The 26467-nt window shown below is 43.0% G+C and overlaps 1 protein-coding gene and 1 long non-coding RNA gene across 2 annotated transcripts in view; both read right to left on the bottom strand.

The window, feature by feature from the left end:
- The window catches only part of LOC148442244 (uncharacterized), a 65699-nt gene extending 59818 nt beyond the window's left edge, over positions 1–5881 (bottom strand). Inside the window, exon 1 of the mRNA XM_088464129.1 lies at positions 5828–5881. Within this exon, the coding sequence (XP_088320255.1) occupies positions 5828–5833 (6 nt within the window). The 5' untranslated portion in view covers positions 5834–5881. The remainder of the gene's footprint in view (positions 1–5827) is intronic.
- A 5414-nt stretch (positions 5882–11295) lies between these two features.
- Positions 11296–13981, bottom strand: LOC148442243 (uncharacterized). Its single transcript, XR_015875840.1, has 3 exons — positions 13928–13981; positions 13179–13256; positions 11296–11361 (listed from the first exon to the last, which is right to left on the bottom strand). It is a non-coding gene; the product is annotated as an uncharacterized LOC148442243 (long non-coding RNA).
- Between the last annotated feature and the right edge of the window lie 12486 nt (positions 13982–26467).

Here is a 26467-nt window from a genome sequence, read left to right as displayed (position 1 = left end):
GGAAGCTGAGCCTTGCCTCTCTGAGCATTGGCTGACGCCTCCTCTATGGGACTCCAAGGACACAGCGTTATTTCCACACTTACAAATTGGGTGTCTGTCCCTTTAATTTTTAAACGGAAAGTTTTCCTCTTGCTGCAACTTCAGTGTGTGTGAATGCCCGCATTCTCCACCATATTGTGACACAGTCAGATTAGGGGGTCCCTCTCCTGGGTAGGGGACTCCTTCCTTACACACACAGCAGCCAGGAAACAGTACGCCAGACTGGATTCGAGTACAAGCTGGTCGGCGCCAGTCTTTATTGTGCAAAACAGAAACAACAAAAGAAACCATAAACATAAATCCTAGCCCTGGCCGGGCTCTAACTTTACAGGTGGTTCCCTCACTACCAGAACCTGGCAGGGCCTAATGCCCTCACCAGCAACAAAGGCACAGCACAACACTCACAGTTAGGTTTTCAAGTGTCTCTGAGCAAACTCCCTGCCTGCTCTCCCAGGTGAGACACTCAGCCTTATCCAAACTAGGCTTATATTGGCCACTCAGGTGGGAACCCTAACAAGCCTGTTACCAGGCTGCGAGAACCAAAACCTGGAGTGGCCGTGGGTGGAGCCCTCTCTCTCCTCTCACCCACAACCCCCAGGTCCCAAACCGGTTTTTCAAAAAGCCGAGACTCAAGCCTGCTACACTGCAGACTTTCTCCTGGGGATTTTAAACACATAGGACAGGAATCTGGGATAAATGTCCCTGTCACAGACCACTTTACCAGTGATCCTATCACAATATATATATATATATATATATATATATATATATCGAAATCCACGATCCGGCACTCTGTGGGAAAACTAGTTAACTGTGCCGGGTGCCCTTCCACAGCAAATCCACGTAGTGTATCAGCTGAAATACATACTCCCAAAGGAGGCACTCTGGACTCGTAGAAAAAAATCACAAGAGATACGGCATTCAGTGCAACGTTTCAACGCCTTTATTGGCTTGACAAAAACGCCAATAAAGGCGTTGAAACGTTGCACTGAATGCCGTATCTCTTGTGATTTTTTCTACGAGTCCGGAGTGCCTCCTTTGGGAGTATATATATATATATATATATATATATATACACATATATATATTTGTAATCACATATTTTCATACTTTGACACAATTCTTCTATTTTGTAACCAATTTTCGCAGTTTTTTTAATTATATATAATACCATATTATTAATTTATTATCTTTATCTCTAACTATTAGAATAGATATTGTGGAGATTTCTTATAATAAACTATTGAATTATATAATTTTTTTGCGACTGGGTCATACCCATTTTGCTAATAAAATATCTGATTCATGTCTCAAGAGAGCAGTGTACACTCTCTATCCTACCTATTTCCAGAATCCCGTCATCATGGGTCTGTTCCCTACGACGTAATGGCTTAATTGACAGCATAAGGCCATTGGTATGAGGCCATGCTGATGCCTTCTGCATTTGCCATTTGAACCTCCACTCCAGTCCAAAAAATTATCAAGTAGGATCTGTTTTAACTTAAAGTTTACATTTTGGGGTATATTTACTAAGTGTCAGTTTAGTCTATTACAGCAGGTTTGCAATCTGCTGATTTACTAAAGCTGGATCTGTTAGGAATTCACTAAAAATGCAGACTTCAGAACACAATAGAACATTGGCTCATCAATGATGCCTTATTTTATTTTTAACTAAACCTCAGATTTTTTTAAGCATCGGCTTTAGAAACCAACTAAATTCCGAAAGCAAACCCACCCAAATAATAGACCTGCTAGGCTGGTATTGAAAAATAGGGAAAAAAATAATGTGTAATCCGATCCAGGGCTGGCTCCAGGCATGTTCGACCAGTGCGGTCGAACGGGGGCGCCACCCCATAGAGCTCCCCTCCCAGCCATACCCGATTTCAGCGGGACAGTCCTGTTTCTCCAGCACTGCACTGCTGTTCCACCCGCGGGACGAAAGTTGGGCACCTCCAACACCGCAGCTGTGCCGGCCCTGAAGAGGAATGGATGCCGCGCACATGCGCATTGGCATCCATTCAGTGCAGGAAAAGGGCTAGGGGCAGCCCAGCTACTGACGTAGTGCTGGGCTCGTCCCCAGCCTGACGTTTACGGGAGGCGTGCCATACGGGCACATACCCAATTAACTCCATTTAGGGGGCGTGGTCTATGATAATTAGGCCACACCCCCATTTTGCACAGGACGCGGCTCCCCCTGGAGCCGGCCCTGATCTCATGTATTTTCTAATAACCAGCTCTAGGCTGAAACAGCCAGAGCAGCTGACACTATAGCAGGGGCACTTACAGCATGGGGTCCCCCCGCCATAATGGCAACCAGCCCTTGACTCATCAGCCCAGAGCTGGAAACTATAGGGAAGTGGGGACCCCCTAAAAACGACATCCCCATTTCTAAGGGCAACCAGCCCAGAGCTTTGTGTGGAGGTAATAGTATTAATAAAGTTAAAATAATATTATTCTTTACAGGTGGAGTACAGGTACCAGCAAGCTTGCTGGGTCATGATGGCACTTATCGAACCACAAGTACAAGCATGCCTGGACATCAAGGGTCCAGGGGCACCTGTGCCCCACATGTAAAAAAATATTAAACAAAAGACTAGACTCACATACTAGAGTCCGCACTTCCCTAGGGATTGCAGCACTGGGCTGACCAGTCGAGGAGGGCTGCCTGATGTTATGGCAGGTGGACCACATGCTACATGTACCCCTTCTATAGTATCAGCTGCCCTGGCTGGTTCAGCCTAGTGCTGGTTATTGGAAGATAGGGGAGACCCAACGCTGGTTTTCCCCATATTTATTATTACCAGCCAAGGCTCAGATTCTCTAGGCTGTTTATAATTTTGGGGAGTTCCATAACATTTTTATTTTATACATTCAGGGGCGTATCTATAATGGGTGCCAGGTGTGTGGTGCACACAGGCCCCTGGGTCCTGGGGGGGCCCACACCGGCCACCCTGCGCCGTTGTATTCTTATACTCACCTCTCCGAGATCCCACGTTGGGTGTCTCAGCTCTGCATAAAATGCCAGAAAATGTCTGCTGCGGCCATTTTCCTGGCGTTTTGTGGAGGCAGTGAGGAAATCGTCCAGGGTCTACTGCCGGCCACCGGGGAAAATGGAGGGGGTGGAATGCACACGGGTCGCCTCCTCTCTTAATACGCCTCTGTATACATTTAAAGCTTTTTGAAAATAAAAAAGCCTGCACAGATCATACTGATCTGTGCAGTGCTTTAAATCTACCTCAGATTGACGACGGAATGTTATCAGATTTGCCATGAATATAGGCTTCAAAAAGGGATGCATAGTAATTTACTTAGTAAATACTGTTTTTTAGACTAAATTCCACCAAAAATGCACATCTGTTTCCAATTGACAGTGAAACTGATGTAAATTTACCGCTTTGGCTTCAGTGAAATCAAGACTACAAGTTTTGTGTTTAAAATTGCTCTTGTTTAAAATAGAACATTTTAAAAAATAATTTTCAGATGTCTCAAAATGAGATATATTAAGAGAAATTTGCAAGAAAAGTAAATAAATTTTGATCCCTCAAATCTATCTCATCTGGTGAAAGCTTACTCCTGAGACCCAAATAACCACTTCTGCAGTAGGAACAACTTTTACTTCCTTAAGTCACTTCTGTAAATATTGCAGTTATGTTCTTGCATTTACTTGACATCAACATTTCACCACAGATCAAGGGATACAAAATGTCATAGGACAATTTATAAACATGGTTCGAAATTGTAGGGGGAGGGGCCCTAGATTGCACACCCTAAGCACAATGTGAGGTGCTACCTGCTGAGACTTGTAGTGCTGCAAGCATAAAGAGACAAATGCAAGTGCACACTCTAGCCATGCTAAACCTAATAATATAACTGCTAAATAGCATCAACGAGGTTCTTTGCATAATAACGGCCATAATTATGGGCCTGCCTACCGCGTCCAGGTGACCTCTATCAGGCAGGTCCCTAAAACTCCTATGGAACAAACGGCACGGGACCCCCAGGCCAACCCAGCAGAACCGCCCCATGTAATCACACTAGTGTGAGACTTAAAGTGATGGTTAAAGAATAATTAAAATTGTTAATAATAATTGGTTCGAAATTGAGAATAAAATAAAGTAGAACAGTTTTACAAGAAGCACATTTTATGTATTTAACTATCCGTTTTGTTCAGATATAATTTGCATTTTTTTAAGTTTTCAGTTGATATAATAGCAATTTGTTTAAAATATCTTGACAGGATCACATGTAATACTTTACCATTCAACTGCCTATACATGTACATGTTCTTCTTCATTGAATGAATGTTCTTGGACTAACAGAGGCGTCACTAGGTCTGGTGACACCCGGTGCGCACTTTATATGCCCCCGCTTGGCGGAGGCGTGCACCCCCAAAAGGGAGCAAGTCCTAACATAAAAGGGCATGGCATTGATGAAAATCTGGAACACATCACTCCATAGGGGTGTCCAGCATCCCCGGAGACTAGTGCCTGCACTGTCGGCTCCGCCTCTGTGACAGGAGCCAAGCGCTGCAGGAGAATGTCACAATGCAGCAGAAAGTTCCTGTCACTGAGGAGGAGCCGGTAATTTGGCATCACCCCCTCCAAGGGTGGCACCCGGATGTGGCCCACACCCCCTGCATCCCTATAGTGACGCCACTGGTGCTACACCAGCATGATAACCTGTGGCATACTTTCCAACACACCTGATTATCAGGGAGACTCCCTAAAATAGTAGCAATCTCACAGTCTCTCTGAAGAATTTAGCAATCTCCTTGATTGCATCTTACCCCCATTATGAAGCTGTTATATACTTGGGGATATAAAGAAATCAGAGATATATACACTAAAATAGTATAAGCAGCGCCATTTCCCTGCATTGGTTATTATAAGGCACAGTGGGGTAGATGTATTATAGCGGCACTTAACGTGCCGCTATAACGCTTCCTGCTTCGCCTCTTTACCGAGGTGAAGCAGGAAGCACTACCGATGAGATGTATAAACATCTCATCAGCCAGAGAGGGGGAGTGTTAACTCCCCCCTCCGGCGCTACCTGTTAGAGACAGCAGCGCATCAGCCTAGTGCTGATGCGCTGTCTCTGTCCCGGCCGGCTCCACTGAGCATGCGCGGGATCTCGCAAGTATCGCGAGATCCCCGCGTGGAGCCCTGGAGCCAGCAGCCGCCGCAGCAGGAACAGCGCTGTCCCTGCTGTGGGGATAGGCTAGCGCCAGGCTGTAGCTGTCGATAACGACAGCTACAGCCGGCCGAACGGTCATGCGTTATGACCGTTCGTACATGGCCCTGCCAGCGACGCTGCTATCTTGTAGATAGCAGCGCCGATAATGACAGGGGCGCATAGCGCCCCTGTCATTTACCGCCCAGACCCCCGGTCATACATCGGAGAGAAGCGGTATCAGCGCACATACTTCAGGGCTTCATACATCTCCCCCAATGATCCTTCTGGATACATGCATTTTCATATAAGTTTTCTCTTGGACACTTATATGGAATCTCTTGTAAAACACAATGCATGAGCAAGCCCTGAAAGTATCAGTGTGTTTCCATGAACAAATAGATCTTACTAGCTGCTTTAGGGCTCATTTACATTTGGAGGTAAGTCAGTGTTATGGCACGCCTCAGATATAATGTAGCAGTACACGTCCACTTTAGCGCCGCGCTCATAGGTGGTGTTTTCACAATCTCCATGAAATGCTTTTTTAAATGTAGACAAGTATGACCTGTGGCTGCCTATGAAGTTATAAGGAAAAAGTACAGAGGTACTTACTACTTACCTCCATGGTGAGAGCTTTTTGTGTTGTGATCTGCAAGACCAGCCTCCTCTCTGCTAGTCCCGAAGCAAACTGAAAGTGAAAGCTGTTCTCTCTCTAGAACAACACTGCACACTTACGTTACTGTACATGATTCTTTGTGCTGGAAAAGTATCATTTAACAACATTGTATTATAATGTCCATTGTGCACTGGTTTTTGCTGTCACATGGAGAGCTTTGACACATTTAGACATGTTTATTAAAACAGTGGTATAATACACATAATAGTGTATGCACCAATACAGGAAGTAAAAACACATTGAGAATATTCTGTATATGTAACAGTGCCATCTAGTGTTTATTTGCAGTGAACTCATTATCATTTACTTATTTATTTATTTATTACCAGTTATTGATATAGCGCACACATATTCCGCAGCGCTTTACAGAGAATATTTGGCCATTCACATCAGTCCCTGCCCCAGTGGAGCTTACACTCTATATTCCCTATCACATGCAAACACACATACACACTAGGGCAGTGGTTCCCAGACTTTTTTGAATTACAGCACCCTAGAGTATCAGCATGTTTTCAAGGCACCCCTAGGCCAAAAGTTTGTTAACGAGAAATTCACAATAAAAAAAATATTAAGTAAATTATGCTGACCTGTCATCCTTAGGTTCAGTTATGTAGTGGTGGTGGACAGGTTTGCGCTTCTAATTGTCCACATATTTACATTTCATTGACCATAAATAATTTGATTTGGTGCTCAACCACCAAGCTGAGGCACCCCTTCAAGTATCCTAAGGCACCCCAGGGTGCCACGGCACACAGTTTGGGAACCACTGCACTAGGGTTAATTTTGTGTCGGGAGCCAATTAACATACCGGTATATTTTTGGAGTGTAGGAGGAAACCGGAGTACACAGAGGAAACCCACGCAAACACAGGTAGGGCTGTGGTAGGAATCGAACCCATGACCTTAGTGCTGTGAGGCAGTAATGCCAGTGGCGTAAGTTCATCCCAGACGCCCGGAGGCAAGTTAAAATGTGGTGCCCCCCCATCACAGCCGCTGACCATTACACCGTCTGTGCTGCCTTACTAACTTAAAGTAATGACCTTTATTATTATTTATTTATTAATATAAAAATTATTTATTAAAACAGTTTACAGTATCAACATCTTCATTTGTGTATTAGAATTTTGAACAAACACAGTGACAATATCTATTAATAGACAGACAGAGAGGTAAGATTGTCCTTCCTGCAAACTTCAATGATGATAGGAGTTTAATATGGTAAAGTACTACATATTACATATTGGTCCAGCCAGATTGCAGAGGTAATTAGTGCTCGGTGCGCTGTATGATACAGTCACTCTGAAATGTTGGTATAGGTCCTGGGATCAGAGAGCTGCTGGTTATTGATATTACCCAGGGGAAGGGTCATACTTGCCTACTCTCCTGGAACTGTGGGGAGCCTTCCAAAAATCAGCTGCCACTCCCGGCACCACGCAAGAGGAGGCAAGTCCCCCACATTGTCTGCTGACTCCCTGCGACCCACCGCATCCGCACGTGAAAGTGGGCGGTTTGGGGGGGCGATGACGCTATTCGCGCTGAATTGCTTCATTGAAGCCCCGCCCCCTGCTTTATAATGCCGGCAATATCGGTATTATAAAGCGGGGCCGCTATGACGCGATTGCGCGGACATGTCCCCGCTCGGCCCACTTCAGCCGCCCCAAACTTCCCTGCTGCACCAACCTGGCAGCCCCCTCCCGGAAGGGGTTACCAGAAAGTCGGTAAGTATGGAAGGGCCAGAATAACAGTGGTGAGGATGGGAGTGCAGTCTCAGGCCTCCACATAAAATTAGGCTTATCATCATCCCATTTGTAAAATGCAATGGAATATGCTGGCTCTGTATAAGTAAATGTTAATAAATAAAACTATAATAACAGCAGCCCAGCTTGTTCAGCCACCTACTGCTCAGTGCTGAGGTGCCACTGAGGCCAATACATCCTGAAGAAGATATAGCAGGATCACTCCCATTCCCCTTCACAATTGACCGTATGCTGTTCCCATATAGTGGTAGCATATGGGCACTTTGTTTACATAGTAGGCAGGGCTGTAGAGAGCCTGGTTGGGCCCGGGAAATAGCATGGCCGCACCTCCTTACAAAAAAAAAAAAATACAGTATCTGTGGCGTCACTTCTCAGCCATGGGCAGATCGGGGGGAGTGGGAGGGGTGATGCGATCAGAGCAATCCCCCTTTCTATCAGGTGCAGGCAGAGAAGACTGGTACTGCCCCCCTGTACTCATTGTGCTGCTGGAGAGGGGAGACGGGCCTTGTAATCAGTACCCTCCCCCCCACCCTCTCAGCATCCCTGATAATAGGCATCCAGGCACAGTACCTATCTGTGCAATGTGCATGGGAAGTGCCCCCTGACACTACCTCTGCTCCTCCACCACTGTGCTGCTCATAGGCAGATTTGCCACTGCAAGTGCTCATACTAAAGATACACTACAAGTTAGTCAGAAATGAAGATCACTGATGGTCAGAGATGACATTGCTTTGGTAAGTTCCCTTTGTTTTACTTAATTAGTAGGAAAATGGCCAATGCTGCAGATACTGTACATAAAAGTCATTATCAAACTTGAGTTTTTTTCCATATTTTCTAAAACAAATATTTCTGCAACATACTGTAACTGAAGTTTTACAACTTGTTGTGTATGATAAGTGGTGCTCAACAATCAGCTCCTAACTGTCATTTTTCAAGCAGATGACAGTTAGGAGCTGATTGGTTGGAGCAACAAGTTTTAAAACTATTTGCATATGATAAAACTCGCTGATAAATGGGCCCCTACAAGGTCTATTCATCATCCCTTAATTTCTACAAAAGTAGGTGAAAATTAACACCTACTTCTGTAGACAGAGCCATTCATGAACTGTGTAACACAGGAGATATCACTGATATCTCCTGGTTACACTGATATCACTGATATCTCCTGTCCTGATAATTTCCACAGTCCCCATAAGTTTTACATCCTCATACTAAAGTATGTAATTCATCAAGCTACGAAAAAACGTATTTTTCCGAACTTGATGGTTTTACTGTATGCCATTCTGAGATGGCTTACAGCATCCAAATGTGTTCACAAGCTGCCATTTATTCAGCTTCCTTCCAGCTGTGTCTTACCTTGCTGCAGCTGCCAGCTCCTCCAAAACTTCGTCCTCACCCCTGTCTACTGTTCCGGCAGCCTGCAAGACCCATGCAAATTGTCTGTAGCTGCAAAGAGTGGCACTGGGGACGGAGTGAAGTCTTCGCTCCCTGCCACCCGAAGAAGCACTCACATTCTTTACTCTTCCTGGCATCAGTTTTGTCCACCGGCAGCCGTACACAGCACATATGTGTTCCGCGGGTGGACAGTTATATGGGATGGTGGGGAAGAGCACACACCAGGGTTGAGGATGAAGAGAGGGAGACAAGAGGGGGGGAGTATGTAGGGAGAAAGCAGACACCAATGGAGAGGATGTGCTGCGGGAAGGGAGCAGACACCGGGGGAGTAGATTCATGGAGGGAGCATTCCCCGGGGTAAAGGATCCAGGGAGGGAGACATCGGGGTAGAGGATGCGCTGCGGGGAGGAAGCAGGCATCAAGGGAGAGGATGCGCTGCAGAGAGGGAACAAACACTGGGGGAGAGGATGCGCTGCAGGGAGGGAGCAGATGGATCTGGTGAAAAGCATCTATTTTCCAAAAAGCTGTTATCACAATAATGACAGCTTTTGGGAATACATACTTATGGAGAGGAGGAATGATGAATTCCTCTGGTAATTAGGTATAACTCGAGTTCTAAACCTAATTATCTCCAAATAATTTTAAGTAATAATGAATAGACCCCTAAGTGATTTAACTAGGGTAGAGTAGAAAATATAAAAATTATGCTATTTTATCTGTTATTTTTATAGCAGCATAGTAATGTTACTTTAAACATTAGCAATTTTACAAGGTGACAACCGGCCAATATGCCACTCAAATGCATGTTTTATAGGTAATTATTTATGAAGTGACAATTTACCTGTAACTTTCATATTTGATATGTATCTAAGTAAGTGTATGGAGAGTCATGCCTAGAAAGGAATACCCATGGGATATGTGGGGGATCTGATGAGTATTTAAGGGGCATGTGGAGTGATCTGATGGCATGTGGGGAGCTCTGAGGGGCATTTAAGGGACACATGAGAGATCTCCAGGAATGTGGGTAAGTCTGACAGCCATATAAGGGGAATATGGAGGGGTTCTGATGGGCATTTAAGGGGCATATGGGGTGGACTTATTGTATGTGGGGAGGACCAATGAGTATTTAAGGGGCATGTGGAGAAATGTGAGGTCATGTGGGGTGGGGAATATATATATGAAAAATATTTTACAAAAAAAAATCATGGATTATGAGGGAACCAAAAACTATGAAGTAGTAATCCAATTTTTTAAGTGATGGGTTCAAGGGATAGGGCATTCACACTCTAGACTGCACACCCTCCAGTTTAGTGATTCACACCAGCTTCCAGATGGAATTGTTAAAATATGTGTGTACTATTGGAGGTGGTATGGCAGAGTAGTTGTACACACTGCTGGAGGCCCTTAGTTAGTGAACAGCCAGTACTTAATCAGTAATGTGATAAGTACAGCTGTACTCACAGTTATGTATATATAGACTCTCAACGTGGAGCAGATTATGAGCAGAGTATACAGGTCACCAGTCTGTGGCTGTATGTGGGTAGAGGTTCGGGATGCAAGTGATATCATTGTCTGTAGCAGGATGGAACATGCAGTAATAGCAGGATCTCTCTGGAGCAAAGTGGAACATGTTCTCTAACACAGTGGTGCCGCACATCTGCAGAAGTACAGATGGTGGCCATCTTGGTTAGGGTTTGAAGCCTCCCAAAAGGAGATAATATGGAGTAGTAGCTCTCTCTTGCTTCAACAGGAATCCCATCACTTGGAGCTGGTATTGAGGCTGCCTTTATTTGAAAAGAGAAAAGTGACAGTCTCCATCTGACAGGACAGCAGTATTTGCATCCAGACATCCAAAAATCATAAGTATAAAAATTGGATTTCTAAGCCCCTCATGAATGGTGCACTTTATCCCCTTTTACAAATTCTGGGAGACAATGGAGGTGATAGTGTAGGGAGTGCACATTCCTACACACCACTAGTCACACCTCCTCCACCTTTTACAATAGGCCTTTTATAATATTCAGCTCCAAGTACTTTAAGCTGGCACTTATCTAACTCCATGTGCTCTCATCTTTAGGATGCTGAGATGTAGCACAGCTAGTCCAGAAACACAGGTCCTATGACTCTGGACAGAAAGGAATATTCGGAACAGACATGCTCAAGATGGGTACAGCAGGGGAGGGCTGGACACTTAAGCATCATCACTGGCACAAGCACCTTTTTATCACCTACGGATTGCTCACAAATCCATTCGATAGCTGCTTCACCCGTCTGGCACCATTAACCTGTATACTGAGCACTGGTCTGTGTTTCAGACAGGCCTAGCCTACAAGGGACAGACAAAAAAAAGTCAACAATACTCACTTGGATCACTCAGGTCTCCTTGATAATCGTTTACTGCAGCTACAACAAAACACACAACCCACCCACACAGACTACTACCACAGCTACCCGCATAGTGAGACTTTTTTGGGATTTTGACTCATGTGCAATTGCATAAAATCTGAAACTTATGTGAATGTCTATATTGCATTTGATCAGAATCAGGCCCATTAAGAAGTTTCCCTGCATTTTGCTGGCCATAGACTCTAAGACCATGTGCCACTAAATACCAGGGATGAGGTTTATGGACAGTTGCAAGCTCTGCGTAGATGTCAACCTCCTCAGATGTTTTCTTACCTTAAATGCTGCATTTTTCCAGCCATAATGGCCATGCCCAGTCTCATAAACATAGTTATATATTAACCCTTTTCTGCTACTTTCCCTCTCTTAGACACTCATCTGGACTCTTTATATCCCCTGCAGCGCCACTCTGCTGAGACATGGCCATGTGAGGGAGAGCGGCCACGTTCCTTTGGGTGTCATATATAAAAACTAGGGATGTGCAGGCTCGGATAGGTTCGAGTTTGCACGTGGAGTTCGGATTTTTCCCTCCAAAAAAACGGAACTCAGAACGAGGCAAAACGTCATCTTACATGGACGAACATCATCATTCCTGGACAAAAGACCAGGAATGATGATGTTCGTCCATGTAAGATGACGTTTTGCCTCGTTCTGAGTTCCGTTTTTTTGGAGGGAAAAATCCGAACTCCACGTGCAAACTCGAACCTATCCGAGCCTGCACATCCCTAATAAAAACTGTGCACTGCCTTGCTGAGGAAAATATGACTGCACAATCTTGGAGGTGCAGTTATGCCTCCTCTGTTCTCTCAGGACCCCAGAGAACCAGGGCCCGGGTACTATGTAATTTAGTACCACTCTCCCTCTTAGTGCCCCAGACTCTCACATTCCATCTTCTACCCTCTTTCTGTGTCCGTCTGTTTTCCTATCCATCCTCTCTTTCTTACTCCTTTCTCTCCCTTGCCTCTCGCACCACTACCTCCCCTCCTCTTTCTCTCCCCTACCTCATCTCACTCTATCTCTTAGTCCGTTCCCACCATTTGTCTCTCTCAACCTCCTCCCCTCACCACACCCTCTTCTACCTCCTTTTCTCCACTAATTATTCAAATAAGTATCCAGCACACTGTAACAGCTGAGCAAGGCAATGCCATCACATCACAAGATTGTATGATTGTTGTCACACATGTGAGCGAGTCCTGGCAGTTCAGGAGCCACAGTGATGATACAGGAGGTTAACCTACCTTCCCCAGAAAGTAAGTTAACCTTCTGGGAGTCTTGTGAACATTCTATGAGTGTAGGCAACTATGATGATTTTACACAGTAGTAGTTAAGAGACTTACAATAGACCATAACTGTCCACTACCCTGGTCCCTATACAACATATATTGAGGACTCTATTTATTGCCTGTTGCTTTGACAAAAGAGGAGCCTTGGACCCCAGCTTCGTAACTCATAGCATCTGTATCCCTTGCTACTATGTTAGTTATACCTTTGCAAATGGATACTCATCTCCCAAAAGTGCATTGCACTTTTATTATTGGCATTCAAAGTATTGCGTTCAAAATGATAAACTACAAGACATACACACCAATAATTTTCAGTAATCTGGGAGTGTGCGTGATTTGGTGATGTTATGATAATTTAATATATTACCAGTTTGTTAATTATTAGAATACTAGCTGGAGTACCCAGCGTTGACAGGAATTTTAAGAATGTTTGGTTACACATCATCCTCCAACAAACCTCTCCTTAGGCAGGCCTCATGAAAAGTGTCACAAACTTCCCCATCCACAGTCCTAAGGTCTTCGAAGGAAGTAGGACCTGTAACGGTGTAAAGCAAACTTTGGAGATAGAAGCATTCATAATTTGTAGGATGTACAGTGTAAACACGGCCAAGAGCTTCTGTTGCTCTGATACCAGGATGACTGTGTACTTCCTGGTTGCTGGATCAAACTATGAAATGCACAGCACTACTTCCAGTTCCTTGTGCAGCTGTTTCCAGCATTCAGGGTCTCCACGGTGTATAAGATTCACCCAATCAGTTTTACCCTTCAGGGGCTGACAAAGGAATGAATCAGAAGTAGCCTCTGCACATTCCATATGTGGCACCCCAGTATTTAAATAGGGAGAAAGAGAAGAGCCATTTCTTCCACCTAACTAGTTATTGGTTATATGTAATTTCATATATGTACATATTAAATGGTGAAAAGAAGTACTGTTGTGAATATATATAGATATGTATGTATTGTAGTACAGTGATGGTGCTTTACTGCGGTGTGTTTATGCCAATTAACTGCCCCTCTAGCAAGGACATAATGGCACTTTCCATTGAACTTAGTGTAATAAACTTGCAGAAGAGGTCATGTGATCAGGACTATTCCAATTGAGTTTTAAGGAAACTCCTTCCTGTTTAAGTTAATGAGAGCCCAGTGTGAGAGTTGAGCGGGACACAGCCTGAGGTGACAGGAGCAGAGTAGGAGTTCTGCACTTACCGGAACGCGCTGAAGTGATCGGCATTTGCTGTGAGGATACTGCTGGGACCAGAGTTTGCTGGGAACTGAAGGAGATACAGAGAGGAGGAAGCAGTTTTCAGCGTGACCACTCCAGAAACTTCCCCTTTTGTGGTGACTGACAGCCAGGGGCTGACTAGAAGGAGAGTCTGCTGTCTGGAGGGCAGAAGTGCAGAGCAGGTCTGTCAGAATCTTACATCACTGCACCCCCGCACCACACCTCGCAGGCAATAGAGCTTATAATGATGATATGAAGCCTTGCAGTGAGTAGCTCATCCTCCCCATATCAACACAAACACAGTCCGTATACATCTTTTGTTGCTGTTCAAGCAATTCAAACTCACAATGCAGTGTAAAGCATCTGTGAGACTTTTGGAGGGAGTCAGGAATATACAGAGCAGCAGATAAAAGACAGGAGACATTAACTTTGTCACTTGGTACAGTCCAGTTGCAGCACTGCTAGGAGAAATGATACCTGCAACCACAGTAATTATCCCGGGCACCGTTTGCAAACATTGGCCCTCATTCAGAGCCACTCGCTAGCGGCAGTACGCTCGTTCCGAGCGATGTTCGCACATCTGCGCATGCGTACGGATCGTTGTACACATGCGCGAACCAGTCAGTGCGGCCGAAATTCATGTGCTCGCAATATAGCGAATGCCTGCTATTTTGAGTGACAGAATGAGGCGTATGTGGGTGGTAACAGGGGAAGGTGCTTGAAAATGGGGAGTGGAGATCCGAACGCAGGCGTGCTTAAAGGTCAAAACGGGCGTTTTATGGGTGTGCATAATTAATACAGCAGCGTCATTGACCACGTCACTGGGTTATTTTATAGCCAGAACTGCTCGCAAGATTGTGGTAGCAAAAACCAACCACAAGAATAGCGAGCAGTTCATACGCTGGTCGATGTACTCGATTAATCTAATAAATAGCGGACATGACGTATGGTGCGAGCGGCCAGGGGGCGTTTTTAACAAATAAACGAGCGTATGTTTTGCTCGCTCGTTCAGACTTAGAGGTGTGAACAGACTGCAATTTGCGAACGGATCATTTGAATAGCCACCCCTTGTTTTTGAACGAACGACCGCAAATAGCGAACGGCTCTGAATCAGGCCCATTGACTTCTATTTAGACAATCTCTTGCATGCAAAAGAAGGGTAGGCAAAATTGTCTCTTGTTTGTGTACAAACTAACTGAGGATTATACTTACTTCATACTTGCCAGTATGTGTGAATGTTATGTGATATGTATGCCTGCATTTAACCCCTTGTTTCGCAGTCTGATCTGAAGTTCCAGCAATCCCGCTCAAATAAAACTTTTCGGATCCAAATGTCATTTGCTTGTTCAAAGTGTATAATAAGAATTGTATTTCTAATTGTCGTAAAACTTGATATTTACATTGTTATTTGACAATAAATTATTGCATTGTCTGTAAATTCCTTTGGTAAAATACTTTTGTTGCCTGTAATAACACCTGACGGCTGACAAGGACCAAGGGATAAACCAGATGGGTAAGGTACCCTTTGCATCACACCACACTTTAGTAAAAAGTGGTTATCACACATAGGGCCTAATTCAGAGCCGCTTGCTCTGCATCAGGGCGGGATTTTTTTCTTTATTGGCCTCCAGGCTGCTCGCTAAGCTGTGGGTGACCACATACAGCTTTTGCGGGCGGCCTGGCAATGGTCGCGATTATCGCGACGATCGGGCTTGCGAGCAGACCCTATGGTAGGGTCTCAGCTCTCGCAAGCCCGAGTGGACTTCCTGCTCTAATAGAGCAGGAAGTCCACTACTGACATCACGAGTGATGTCAGTAGGGCCGCCCACAAATGTCAGGCATTCCTAAGGGAATGCCTGCTTTTGTGCAGCCACCCCCCCTCCCTGCCTACAAAATGAGGCGAGCAACATTGACAGCCACTCCATCTTGTAGCGAGACCCTTGCGACGGAGCTGCCATCGCAGTACGGGTCTCGCGCATGCGCACGCCAGAGACAGCGCATGTGCAGTCGGGGACCATCGACCCGCTTGCAAGCGCTGTGCGCTCTCGAGCGGGTCTGAATCAGGCCCTTAGTGCGGTCCAGCAACCAAGGAGGTAGACAAAAAAGTTTGGTCGCCACTGTTGACACCATCTAGCTGTGTAAGCTGATGCATGAGCAAGTATAAATAAAAATTTGTGATGCAGAGCTGCGTTTTTGCATCCCATTATAGTTGCCATCTTTATGGGCCTGATTGTAAATCAGATGGATCTCTCCTCATGGATGCAGATAGCACTTTCTACCATATTCAGACTCATAATAAGCCTGGATTAATATCAATAGTGGTTATAAATTCTAGAGATGTGCGCTGCCCCTCGTGTTTTGGTTTTGGTTTTAGATCTGAATCTGTTTTTTTTTTTTTTCCTTGGTGTTTTCGGTTTTGGTTTTGGATCTGGAGATTTTCTTAAAATATCATAAAAACATCTAAAACCACATAAAATGGGCCTGTTTTTGTTCTTACAGTATTATTAACCTCAATAACATTTATTTCCAGTCATTTCCAATCAATTTTGACCACCTCACAATATTATTTTTTCATCTAGTTAAGGCCAAATGGTTGCATCCAGCTATCTGGCTTACTAAGCTAAGCGACGCAGTGGGCGGCACTAACATGTGGCAGTTCAGCTTCCAATTTCTAACACAGATACAGTGTGTTATACAGTGTGGGTTGGATACACCAATAGTGCACTTACTGTAACAGCAGTGTCGGCAGAGCAGGTTTGCTGACGGTGTCCTTAGTACATGGAATGGCAGTGCTGCTGTGCTGGCAGTGTCCTCAGTGAAGGGTACCGGTGATGTCGGCAGTGCGGGGGTGCCAGCGGTGTCCTCAGTGCAGGTTTGCTGACTGTGTTGGCAGTGCAAGGGTGTTCTCAATGCAGGGTGCCGGCGGTGTCGGCAGAGTGGGGGTGCCAGCGGTGTCCTCTGTGTATGTGTGCTGACAGTGTTGGCAGTGCAGAGGTGCTGGTGGTGTCCTCAGTGTGGGAGTGCCGGCAGTGTTGGCAGTGTGGGGGTTGCTAACGGTGTCCTCAGTACGCGGGGCAGCAGGAGTGCTTGCAGTGTCAGCAGCAGGGGATGCTGCCAGTGTAGCCTCCGGCGGTGTCAGCAGTGGAGGATGCCAGTGGTGTCAGGCAGCGAGGGATGGCAGGCACCATCTACTTTTGCTTCCTGTGTGCATATTAAATGGGCTTAACGCTGATTGGCCGTGACAGACAGCTCTCTCAGGCAATCAGCGTTAAGCCCGCTAAATACAAAACCTCACAACCCAACAGCGGCATCGCAAAGTTTTGCCTCTGGTGAGGGATCCGGGGCAGGCAGGGAGATCCGTGCTTGGCTCGGATTGCCCCGGATCCCCGAAATTCGGGTGGGTTCGGTTATCTAACAACCGAACCCGCTCATGGCCCAAGAAGAATGGTGTCCAATTCTGCATCTAACAAAAAAACAAACAGGACAATGATTTTATTCTTCTATGGTGTTTTAGGTTTAGGACCATGAGAGATTTTGGCTTGTAAACTGTGGGCTAAATACTTTTCTAATTCCGTACCTGACCTGTAGAGGGCGAATGCAATGCAAAAATTGTGTTTTTTAATTAATTAAAAATGAACAGTAATTAATTTCGATTTCAAATTTTTTTAGTTGCCTCCGTCGTGTTTTAATACGCTCGTATGTAAAATTTCGCGGTCGTGCTTGTAAACTGTGGATTTGTATAGAAAGACAGAAGGACAAATTTTCACTTTTCTATAGTATATAGATATAGATGTGATAGCTGTTACATTTAGTGATCTAGTTAAGTTAACTTAATTATTAGAGATGCATGCTGACCTACGTGGTTTGGTTTTGAATCTGTATTCATCTTGGTTTTCTGGTTTTGACTTTGGTTTTGCAAAACCATCCTCAAGTGTTTTGGTTTTGGATCTGTTTTTTTTCTATTTAAATTGATTAAACAAATTAAAAACAGCTAAAATAATGTAATTTTTGTAAATGTACTGCAGGAAGATCATAACTGTGACTTGGACCTGTCAGGATCTCTCCAGGATATTAGAACCGTGAAACGCATCTGTCAGAACTCACGAAATTAGGGTGGATTTGGATTTCTGGAGAAGTGAACCACACATCTCTATTAATTATCTTGCTTTTCCTGATCTTATTACTGCCTGTCAGATGAGATCTTTTGGGAAATTATACTAGGGCGGCATGGCCAAGGCCACATGTGCAAAATGCCAGTCCCATTGTAAAAACTAGTCCCTACAGGCTCAGGCTTCTCTCATCCCTTTACCCTCTCTCAAGAATTCTGCTACCAATTTGGTTACGAATGTGTTTTTTTCTCCTGTCACAGTTAAGTACTGAATTTGATGTTTCATAGATATGTATTTTTAGAGACTTAATTTGTCTGTATAATGTAACGTGATTATTTCACAGTTTTTCTAGTACCTAATTTCCTATTTCATATTACATAATAATAATGACAATATAGGTTTTTACTGTACAATTTTTTACTATATGTTATGGGTGCACTTACTGTGTTCTTCATTAGATGCTTGTGTTAGATATAATTTTGTATTAGGCATATCTATTTCTGCCTCTGCAATATATAATACAGCTGGCTAGACAAACAGTAGCACGATCTGTTACTGATAGGCAGATATAGGCATCACTGACACGACAAATCTTCAAAATGTCAAGTTTTAAGTATATTACAAGGTTATAGGGAGGAGACAAGGAAGGCACTGAAGTGCAGCAAATGGGTTCCAGTGAAAGTACAAGACGAAGTCGAGGACATACATGAAAATGTGGTTGTACAAGTCCTTTTTGTGGTGTGGAAATGACCATGTGCCCCCCAACATAGTATGGATCTAACCAATGCACCTTCACCACTCCACTATCTCATTACAGTAATCTACCTCTAGTTTCTTCTCCACTTCCCAAAATGATGCATCAACTCCATACTTTACTGGGAACGCCTTCTCTCCACCCAACTCCTCACCTCCATCGTGCCCAATAAACCTATGCAGCTTGGCAAAAGTCTATGTCCCTTTGTACTGTATGGCTGTTCTGAATCTGCTTTTACACTAAACAATTTGCGCTTTGTAGATGCCCACCTTTGCATTCAATCACCTCCCACTAAGAATTGCTAGATATCTTAATAGCTCAGTTAAGAACATAAAACAATAACTGGAGGAGATAACAGATCTTTGCAAATAATTGTATTTTGGTAAAGTAATTACAACAGATGTTAAGCTATGTAATACCATTAGCTGCATTTATGCCAATCATCTCAATTACTGTTTATCATCTTCTTATTTCAACGTACAGTTTCCTAACAAGTTCTGCAATTCATTAGAAGATAGGGATGTCTCAAGAAGACAAAGCTTTAGAAATAAATGAGTCAGCCTTTTAAGTACCTTTTGTCTCTTTTACTCCGTTAGTCTGTATAAATTATTTAAAATATTGAAAATGGTGTTAAACAGTTTTTCTCTTTATTTGAGTATGTGTCCCTTTTATTTATCAAATTATCACATTGCAGCTAACAGCTGTTATTTACGTAGTGCAATAAAATACATTTTATGTTTGCATAGTTATATGTAATATGTAGACTTACTTTTTGTGTATTTCATAGATGCTGTTTTCATTACAGTAATAGCAGGATATTTTTCATGATCTTACTGGAATGTTCATTTCCTAAAATCTATTGCTGGAGGAAGTGTCTCTCCACACTTGACACCAGGCTTAGGATAAGTAACAGCAGGAGACATTTACAGTCTTTTTACAAGCATACAGTATATGTTCAGGTTCAAAGGACCGAAGTTGATCTTTAGAATAATGAATCTCACTACAGGCAAATTCCTTTAGCATATCAAAGGACTGACCCTTATGGGGTGTTCCAGCATTGTTTTTACTGTACTGTAATTCAGACCAAGGATAACCTTCCAACATTTGGAATGCTAGAGGTGAACTATTATGAACTAATAATACAGAATTCCTCACTTGAAATCGAATCAAATCGAATGTAGATATCACTGACAAAATCCCACATTTACAAAAATTCGATTTTGAAATCCTTTTCTAAATCGAATTCGATGAACTTTCATATTGACTAGTGATTTCTTGTTCAGTTTTTGGATGTGCACATAAAAAAATAAAATAAAAATAATAAATCACCTATAAAACTAAACACAAAATCCCACAAATAATAGCCCTGCTTCCTGTTAGTGATGTTAGAATGCTTCTTGTGTGTTATGTCTATGACAGTGTTAAAACATAAGCATAACCCAAAAGCATAACCAGCACCGTGCTCTGTGAGCTGGTCATGGTTGTGAAAATATGGGGGGAAAAAGATGTTGGAGTCCAATTACTTTGCACAACCAGCACCGGGCTCCTGGTTGTGAAAATATGGGTTGTGAGCCGGTCCTGGTTGTGAAAATATGGGGGGAAAAATGAAGGGGTCCCTCATATTTTGCACAACCAGCACCGGGCTTTTTTTAATGGGGGTATAATGCCACAGTTGGGAGACATGCTTCTCAGGTTCCCACATCCAAGCATTAATCACCCCACACTAGTCAGCCCAGCCGTAGATTCATGGGGAAGAGGGGACCCCCCAAATAAATAGGTCCCCCTTTTCAAGTAACCCAGGGTCGGGACTAAAGCTCGGGGTTATCTGCTGCACCACTGGGCGGTGGATGCAGAGTTGATAGTAGTTTTGGAAATGTTTAAGTTACAGTAATATTGGGGGAGATGTTTTGAAGGGGTGATATGGGGAAGAAGTGGTATCAGCGGACGTTATGTGCACTGGTACCGCTTCTACCCCAGGTATTACTGTGGAGTTTGTTGTTAAATTACAGGGGCGCTATGTTCCCCATGTCATTATTGGTGCTGTTAGCAGAGCTATTGTGCTGGGCAATGTACTCACACTATACTCACCTAGTCCACTGTGTTAGGTTCTCCCTTCCAGTATAATCTAGGTGTTTGTTAAAGATAAAAAAACTATACTCACACATAACCTTTAGTGCAGGTTGGTCCTCTTCTCCAATATTTTCCCTGGGCATTAAATATAACAAACTGGCATTGTGATTGAATGCAAATCGAATGCAAAATCACCCAAAACCCACAATTGAACTTTTGTAAATAGATCCCTTATTGTGTTAATTAGATGTTTCTCATATTTTAAAATATCTAACTATCTATCTATCACTATAGTTATTAGTCTTTTATTTTCTCCACTTGGATGTTATACTTCTATGAGTTGCACATCCTGCCACATCTAACCTACATATTGTGCCAAAGATGGCTACCTCTTGAGTTCAGTCATGGGAAGGATGAGCAACACGTGGAACTATCCATGCAATGCATATCACACCACAAAGCTTTAATTAATTTTATCTCACATACTGTAACCTTCGTAGTGTGCCCAAGATGGCTACCCTTGCCTGGTACACCCATGGGTGGTATCTGTTGACTATGTAAGGGCCCTGATTTTAGCTTTAGTATGCTGCAACTTCCATATTTTGTTTCATATCTTCCTGGTATTAACTATTCCACATAGGGTAACCTATGTAGAGTGCCCAAAATGGCTGCCTCACCTGGTACCCTTCACGAGTGGGATATAGAACCCGAGGAAGTTATTACCCAAAATGGCTACACCAATCCCTGCAATATCACCATTGTGCCTGTTATTTTTTAGATTGTTTTCTTCTTTCTGTAATACTAAACCCCTGTGCTTTGTTTGTGATGTTGTAAGGCGACTTTGAGTCCTAATGGAGAAAAGCACTATATGAATAAAATTATTATTATTATTAAAGTAGACAAATAATTAGCAAAGTAGTAGTACTGTATAAAAAAAGAAGGATTGCTAATTGCAAAGCACAACGGAATACGCTGGCACTATAGGAATAAATGTTAATAAATAGATAAATAAAAAAGGATGAGTCTGTAAAAATACCAATATTAAAATCCTGGAAGATAGAAGTATATAGGTGAATGCTGCCATTGGATTCAGGCCTGAATGTAACTTTTCCCCACCCATCCCATAGGCATGAAGATGAATAAACAAGAGGCAGCCTTCAATTGTGTCACCTCAAATTTGGACATATGTGTTCTTTCCACAAATCTGGTCTTAATTTAGTTAAAACCTTGAATATACTTATACTGTTGGTCCAAATACAGTATAAAAGGGTTCTCATTAGTGTCAGAGCAGAACAGCACTGCCCCTTGTGCCAACCTCAGCCGCAGAACATGATATCATTATGTCACTAAGAGGACAGGGCTATCAGTTCAGGGAAATTGAACACTGCCTGGAGCGTTCTCTGGATGTGGTTTCAACGATGCGGTAGTGTGTAGCCTTTGCACAAAAGGGGGTGTGGCCTTGTGCCAGTGAAGCCATGCCCTTGGCTTGTGCCATTTCGGGGGCATGACCATTTGCCATGCCCCAGTTCTCATCACGCTGGGAGCTTGCCCAGCTCTCTAGGAGCTGCTGGGCAGCCACAAACCTGTCCTGGCCTGCGTACATCATCCATCACCGCTGCTCTGTGACATCATTCAAATGAGTAATACCAACATAGCAGAGCAGCTCTGCTATTTTGGTGTCACCCCCTCAGATGGTGTCACCCGATGAGGCTCGTATTCCCTGCACCGTATTCCCTGCACCTCTCTAGTGATGCCATTCCCCCAGCTGGCTGTACAGACTGCAGAGTGCCTGCACTGGAGTGTCTTTGAATACTCTGGGCAGCTTTGCGTCAGTGATAGACTTTATTGTCGTTTTAACCACTTAACTGGCTAATATTTTTTTTTACTATCAAATTATGTAAATTAGAGCTATTTATATCTGATTCAATATATTTTTAATCGTGTTTAAATAGCTATTAATTACATAATGTGATAATAAAAAAAAAAATACTATTTTAGGGACATTTTTAAAATAAATGAGAATTTAAAAAAACTGCGAGTGAAGGGCAGGTGTGTGTGTATATACAATACTGTGCAAAAATGCTGCAAAGTAAGAATGCTTTCAAAAATACAAGTGTTAATAGTTTATCAATTAACAAAATGCAAAGTGAATGAACAGAAAATACATTTAAATTATGACCACCCTTTGCCTTCAAAGCAGTATCAATTCTTCTAGGTACACTTGCACAACGTCAGGGATTTTGTAGAAATATAAATCAGGTGTAAGATTAACCAATCATACCAAACAGGTGATAATGATCATCATTTTCATATGTAGGTTGAAACACAGTCATTAACTGAAACAGAAACAGCTGTATAGGAGGCTTAAAACAGGCTTAAAACAGGATGAGGAACAGCCAAACTCTGCTACAAAGATGGTTATACTGCATGTTAGTTCCAAAATATTGCAATAATTTGTCAAGCTGACCAACCACATGACGTAGGATGTAGTTACTATGCCTACACCCGGGATGTCAGTTCTCAAAATCCCGGTGCCAGAATCCCCACTGCCAGCCAGAAGACCGGCTCTGGAATCCTGACAGTAATGGAGATGCTGACATCGGAATCCCAACAGCTGGCATCCCGATCAGAAGTACAGCGGGGCAAGGTAGGTGTTAGCCGCGGGGGGGGGGGAGAGGATTAGGGTTAGGCAGCCCAGGGAGAGTTAGGCCTAGGCTCCAGTAGGGAGGAGGGTAGGGTTAGGCTCCAGACAGGGGAGGTTAGGGTTAGGCACCACTGAGGGTAGGTTAGGGTTAGGCACTAAGGGGGGAGGTACAGGGTTAGGCACTAAGGGGGAGGGTTAGGTTTAGGCACTTACCAGGAGGGTTAGGAATAGGGTGCAGGTTAGGGAGGGTTAGTGTTAGGTGCTGGAAAGGAGGGTTAGGGGGTAAATAGGGCAGGGGAACAGTACTTACCGTTCCCCTGTCGGGAGTCTGACAGGTAGTAATTAAACATCAACGTTTCCTAACATTTTGATATACACAGTAAGGAGTTGTAAAGGATAAACATTATTTTCATAAATTAAGAGCTCCCCGTTAAGGGTAGAGCCGTGCCAAATTATACCACTGCAGCTTTTGAATATTCCTACAAGGGACAATTTTGACTAGGACCTATTTAAATATTTTTTTACAGGTACATATACATTGCATCAATAGTATATATCAAGTTTCTGGAGAGTTCCAACTAGCAACAGTAGCTATATGTTAAGACACACTGTTATAAGTTTGTGTGCTGTATTGAAGCACTGTATTTTAAAGAAGTAGAATAGATAGTATTTGTGAATATACACACTGTTAGAATATATATGTTTTATTTCTGAATAGTACCAGTGATTACTTCATAATTTAATTAATCTCAATGTGGTAATAAATATTTGCTTTTTTATGAAAATTACAGTCTATGTGTCAGTTGTATTCACCCCTTGATTCACAAGCTGCAATAAATACACCAAATAATCAGACTAGTAATCATGATGCAATAATTTCCACTGAGATATTACATTTATTATTTATTTGTAGAGCACCATCATATTACACAGCGCTTTCCAGAGAGTATTGAATAATCCACACTAGTCCTCATTGGAATTTACTGTACAGTCTAAGGGGTCTATTCAGGAATGATATTTTTACATAAAAAATACGGAAACTATGATTTCCGTATTTTTTATGTAGCTCCCCTATTCAGCAATGGGATAATGGAGAAGATAACGCATATTATCTTCTCCATTACTTCCCATCTCGCAGAGTTCCGCACTGTAGGGATCAGCCATTGATCTCTACAGTGCTTTAACACTTATTGCTGTTCAGCAAAGCAAAAAGTGTTAAATCACTCGATAAATATTTCCTTTCTATAACGCCATTTCAGAATGGAGTTACATGAAGAAAATACTTACATTTCCCAAAAACTGCAGGGACAGAGGGGAATTTTCCCATAAGTCCCTGCAGCATTTTGTAATGCCGCCCAGTCTCTGTCCTTGTTTCCCGGTGATCGGCAGCAGGTAAGTCACTTTAGAGGCTTTTAAACCCCCCGGAACTGATTGATTTGTGTATACAGGCTTTATACTAGCCTGTATACATGTATATTTATGTGCTATTATATTTAACATTTGTATGTTAAATATAAAAGCACATGTGCTATTATATTTAACATTTAAATGTTAAATATAAAAGCACATAAATATACATGTATACAGGCTAGTATAAAGCCTGTATACACATATCAATCAGTTTTGGGAGGCTGGAGCTGTACTTACCCCTCCGCAGTCACCATGGAAACCAGGACAGAGGACCTCATTCAGAGCCACTCGTAAGCGGCAGTACGCTCGTTCCGAGCAATGTTCGCCCATCTGCGCATGCATACGGTTTTTAATACGCATGCGCGAACCAGTCAGTGCGGCCGAAAATCGTTTGTTTGCTATATAGCGAGTGCCTGCTATTTTGAGTGACAGAAAGAGGCGTATGTGGGTGGTAACAGGGGAAGGTGCTTGAAAACGGGGAGTGGAGATCAGAACGCAGGCGTGCTTAAAGGTCAAAGCGGGCATTTTATGGGTGTGCATAATTAATACAGCAACGTCATTGACCACGTCACTTGGTTGTTTTATAGTCAGAACTGCTCGCAATATAGTGGTAGGAAAAACCAGCCACAAGAATAGCGAGCAGTTCATACGCTGTTCGATGTACTCGATTAATCTAATAAATAGCGGACATGACGTATGATGCGAACGGCCAGGGGACGTTTTTATTAAATAAACGAACGCATGTTTTGCTCACTCGCTCAGACATGGAGGCGGCAACAGACCGCAAAGAGCGAACGGTTCATTTGAATAGCCACCCCCTTTTTCTGAACGAGCGAGCGCTAATTGCGAGCGGCTCTGAATCAGGCCCAGAGACTGTTACCGAGCGCATGACTGAGCATGTGCAGGGAACAAACAGAAGGGATTGTTTTCGGAATCCCGAAAACAATGCCATCTGTGACATCGCAGAGACAGCGTTTTACCGCAATCGCTGTCCCTGCTGAAAATATTGCTGCATAGCTTACTTATTTTATCATAATTGATAAAATATTGTGATAATGTTGCCCGATAATATTCTGGGCAACATCGTCACTTTTGCTGAATAGACCCCTAAATATCCTACCATACATATATACTAACTTTAATTTTTCCAAAAACTATTAACCTTATAGTATATTGTTGAACATAAACACAAACATGGGGAGATATACAAACTCCACAGGTGTAGAAGCATCGTAGTAGAGGACATAATACATGACACCAGGATTGATAAGATTTACATTGTTTCTTAAAATAAAAGAATTTCACAACACAGCTTAATCAAGGGTTGGGATCTGCATTTATCTTGAAAAGTGCATATGTTTTATTCTAAACAATATTTGCAATGAACAGGTAAGCACCAACTATTTAATTATATACATTTTTTTTTAATTTTAGACCAATGATAAATTAAGAATAAAAAAACACAGAAATAGGTCAACAAAGACATGAGAGGTAAACATTGAATTGTATTGTCCATGGTGCACTGCACGCTCTGAGG

This window comes from Taudactylus pleione, unplaced genomic scaffold (assembly GCF_031769625.1).
Source record: "Taudactylus pleione unplaced genomic scaffold, aTauple2 ptg001594l, whole genome shotgun sequence".
Classification (NCBI taxonomy): domain Eukaryota; kingdom Metazoa; phylum Chordata; class Amphibia; order Anura; family Myobatrachidae; genus Taudactylus; species Taudactylus pleione.
The sequence above is the reverse complement of the archived record's forward strand: the minus strand, read 5'-3'. Positions and strand labels throughout refer to the sequence as shown.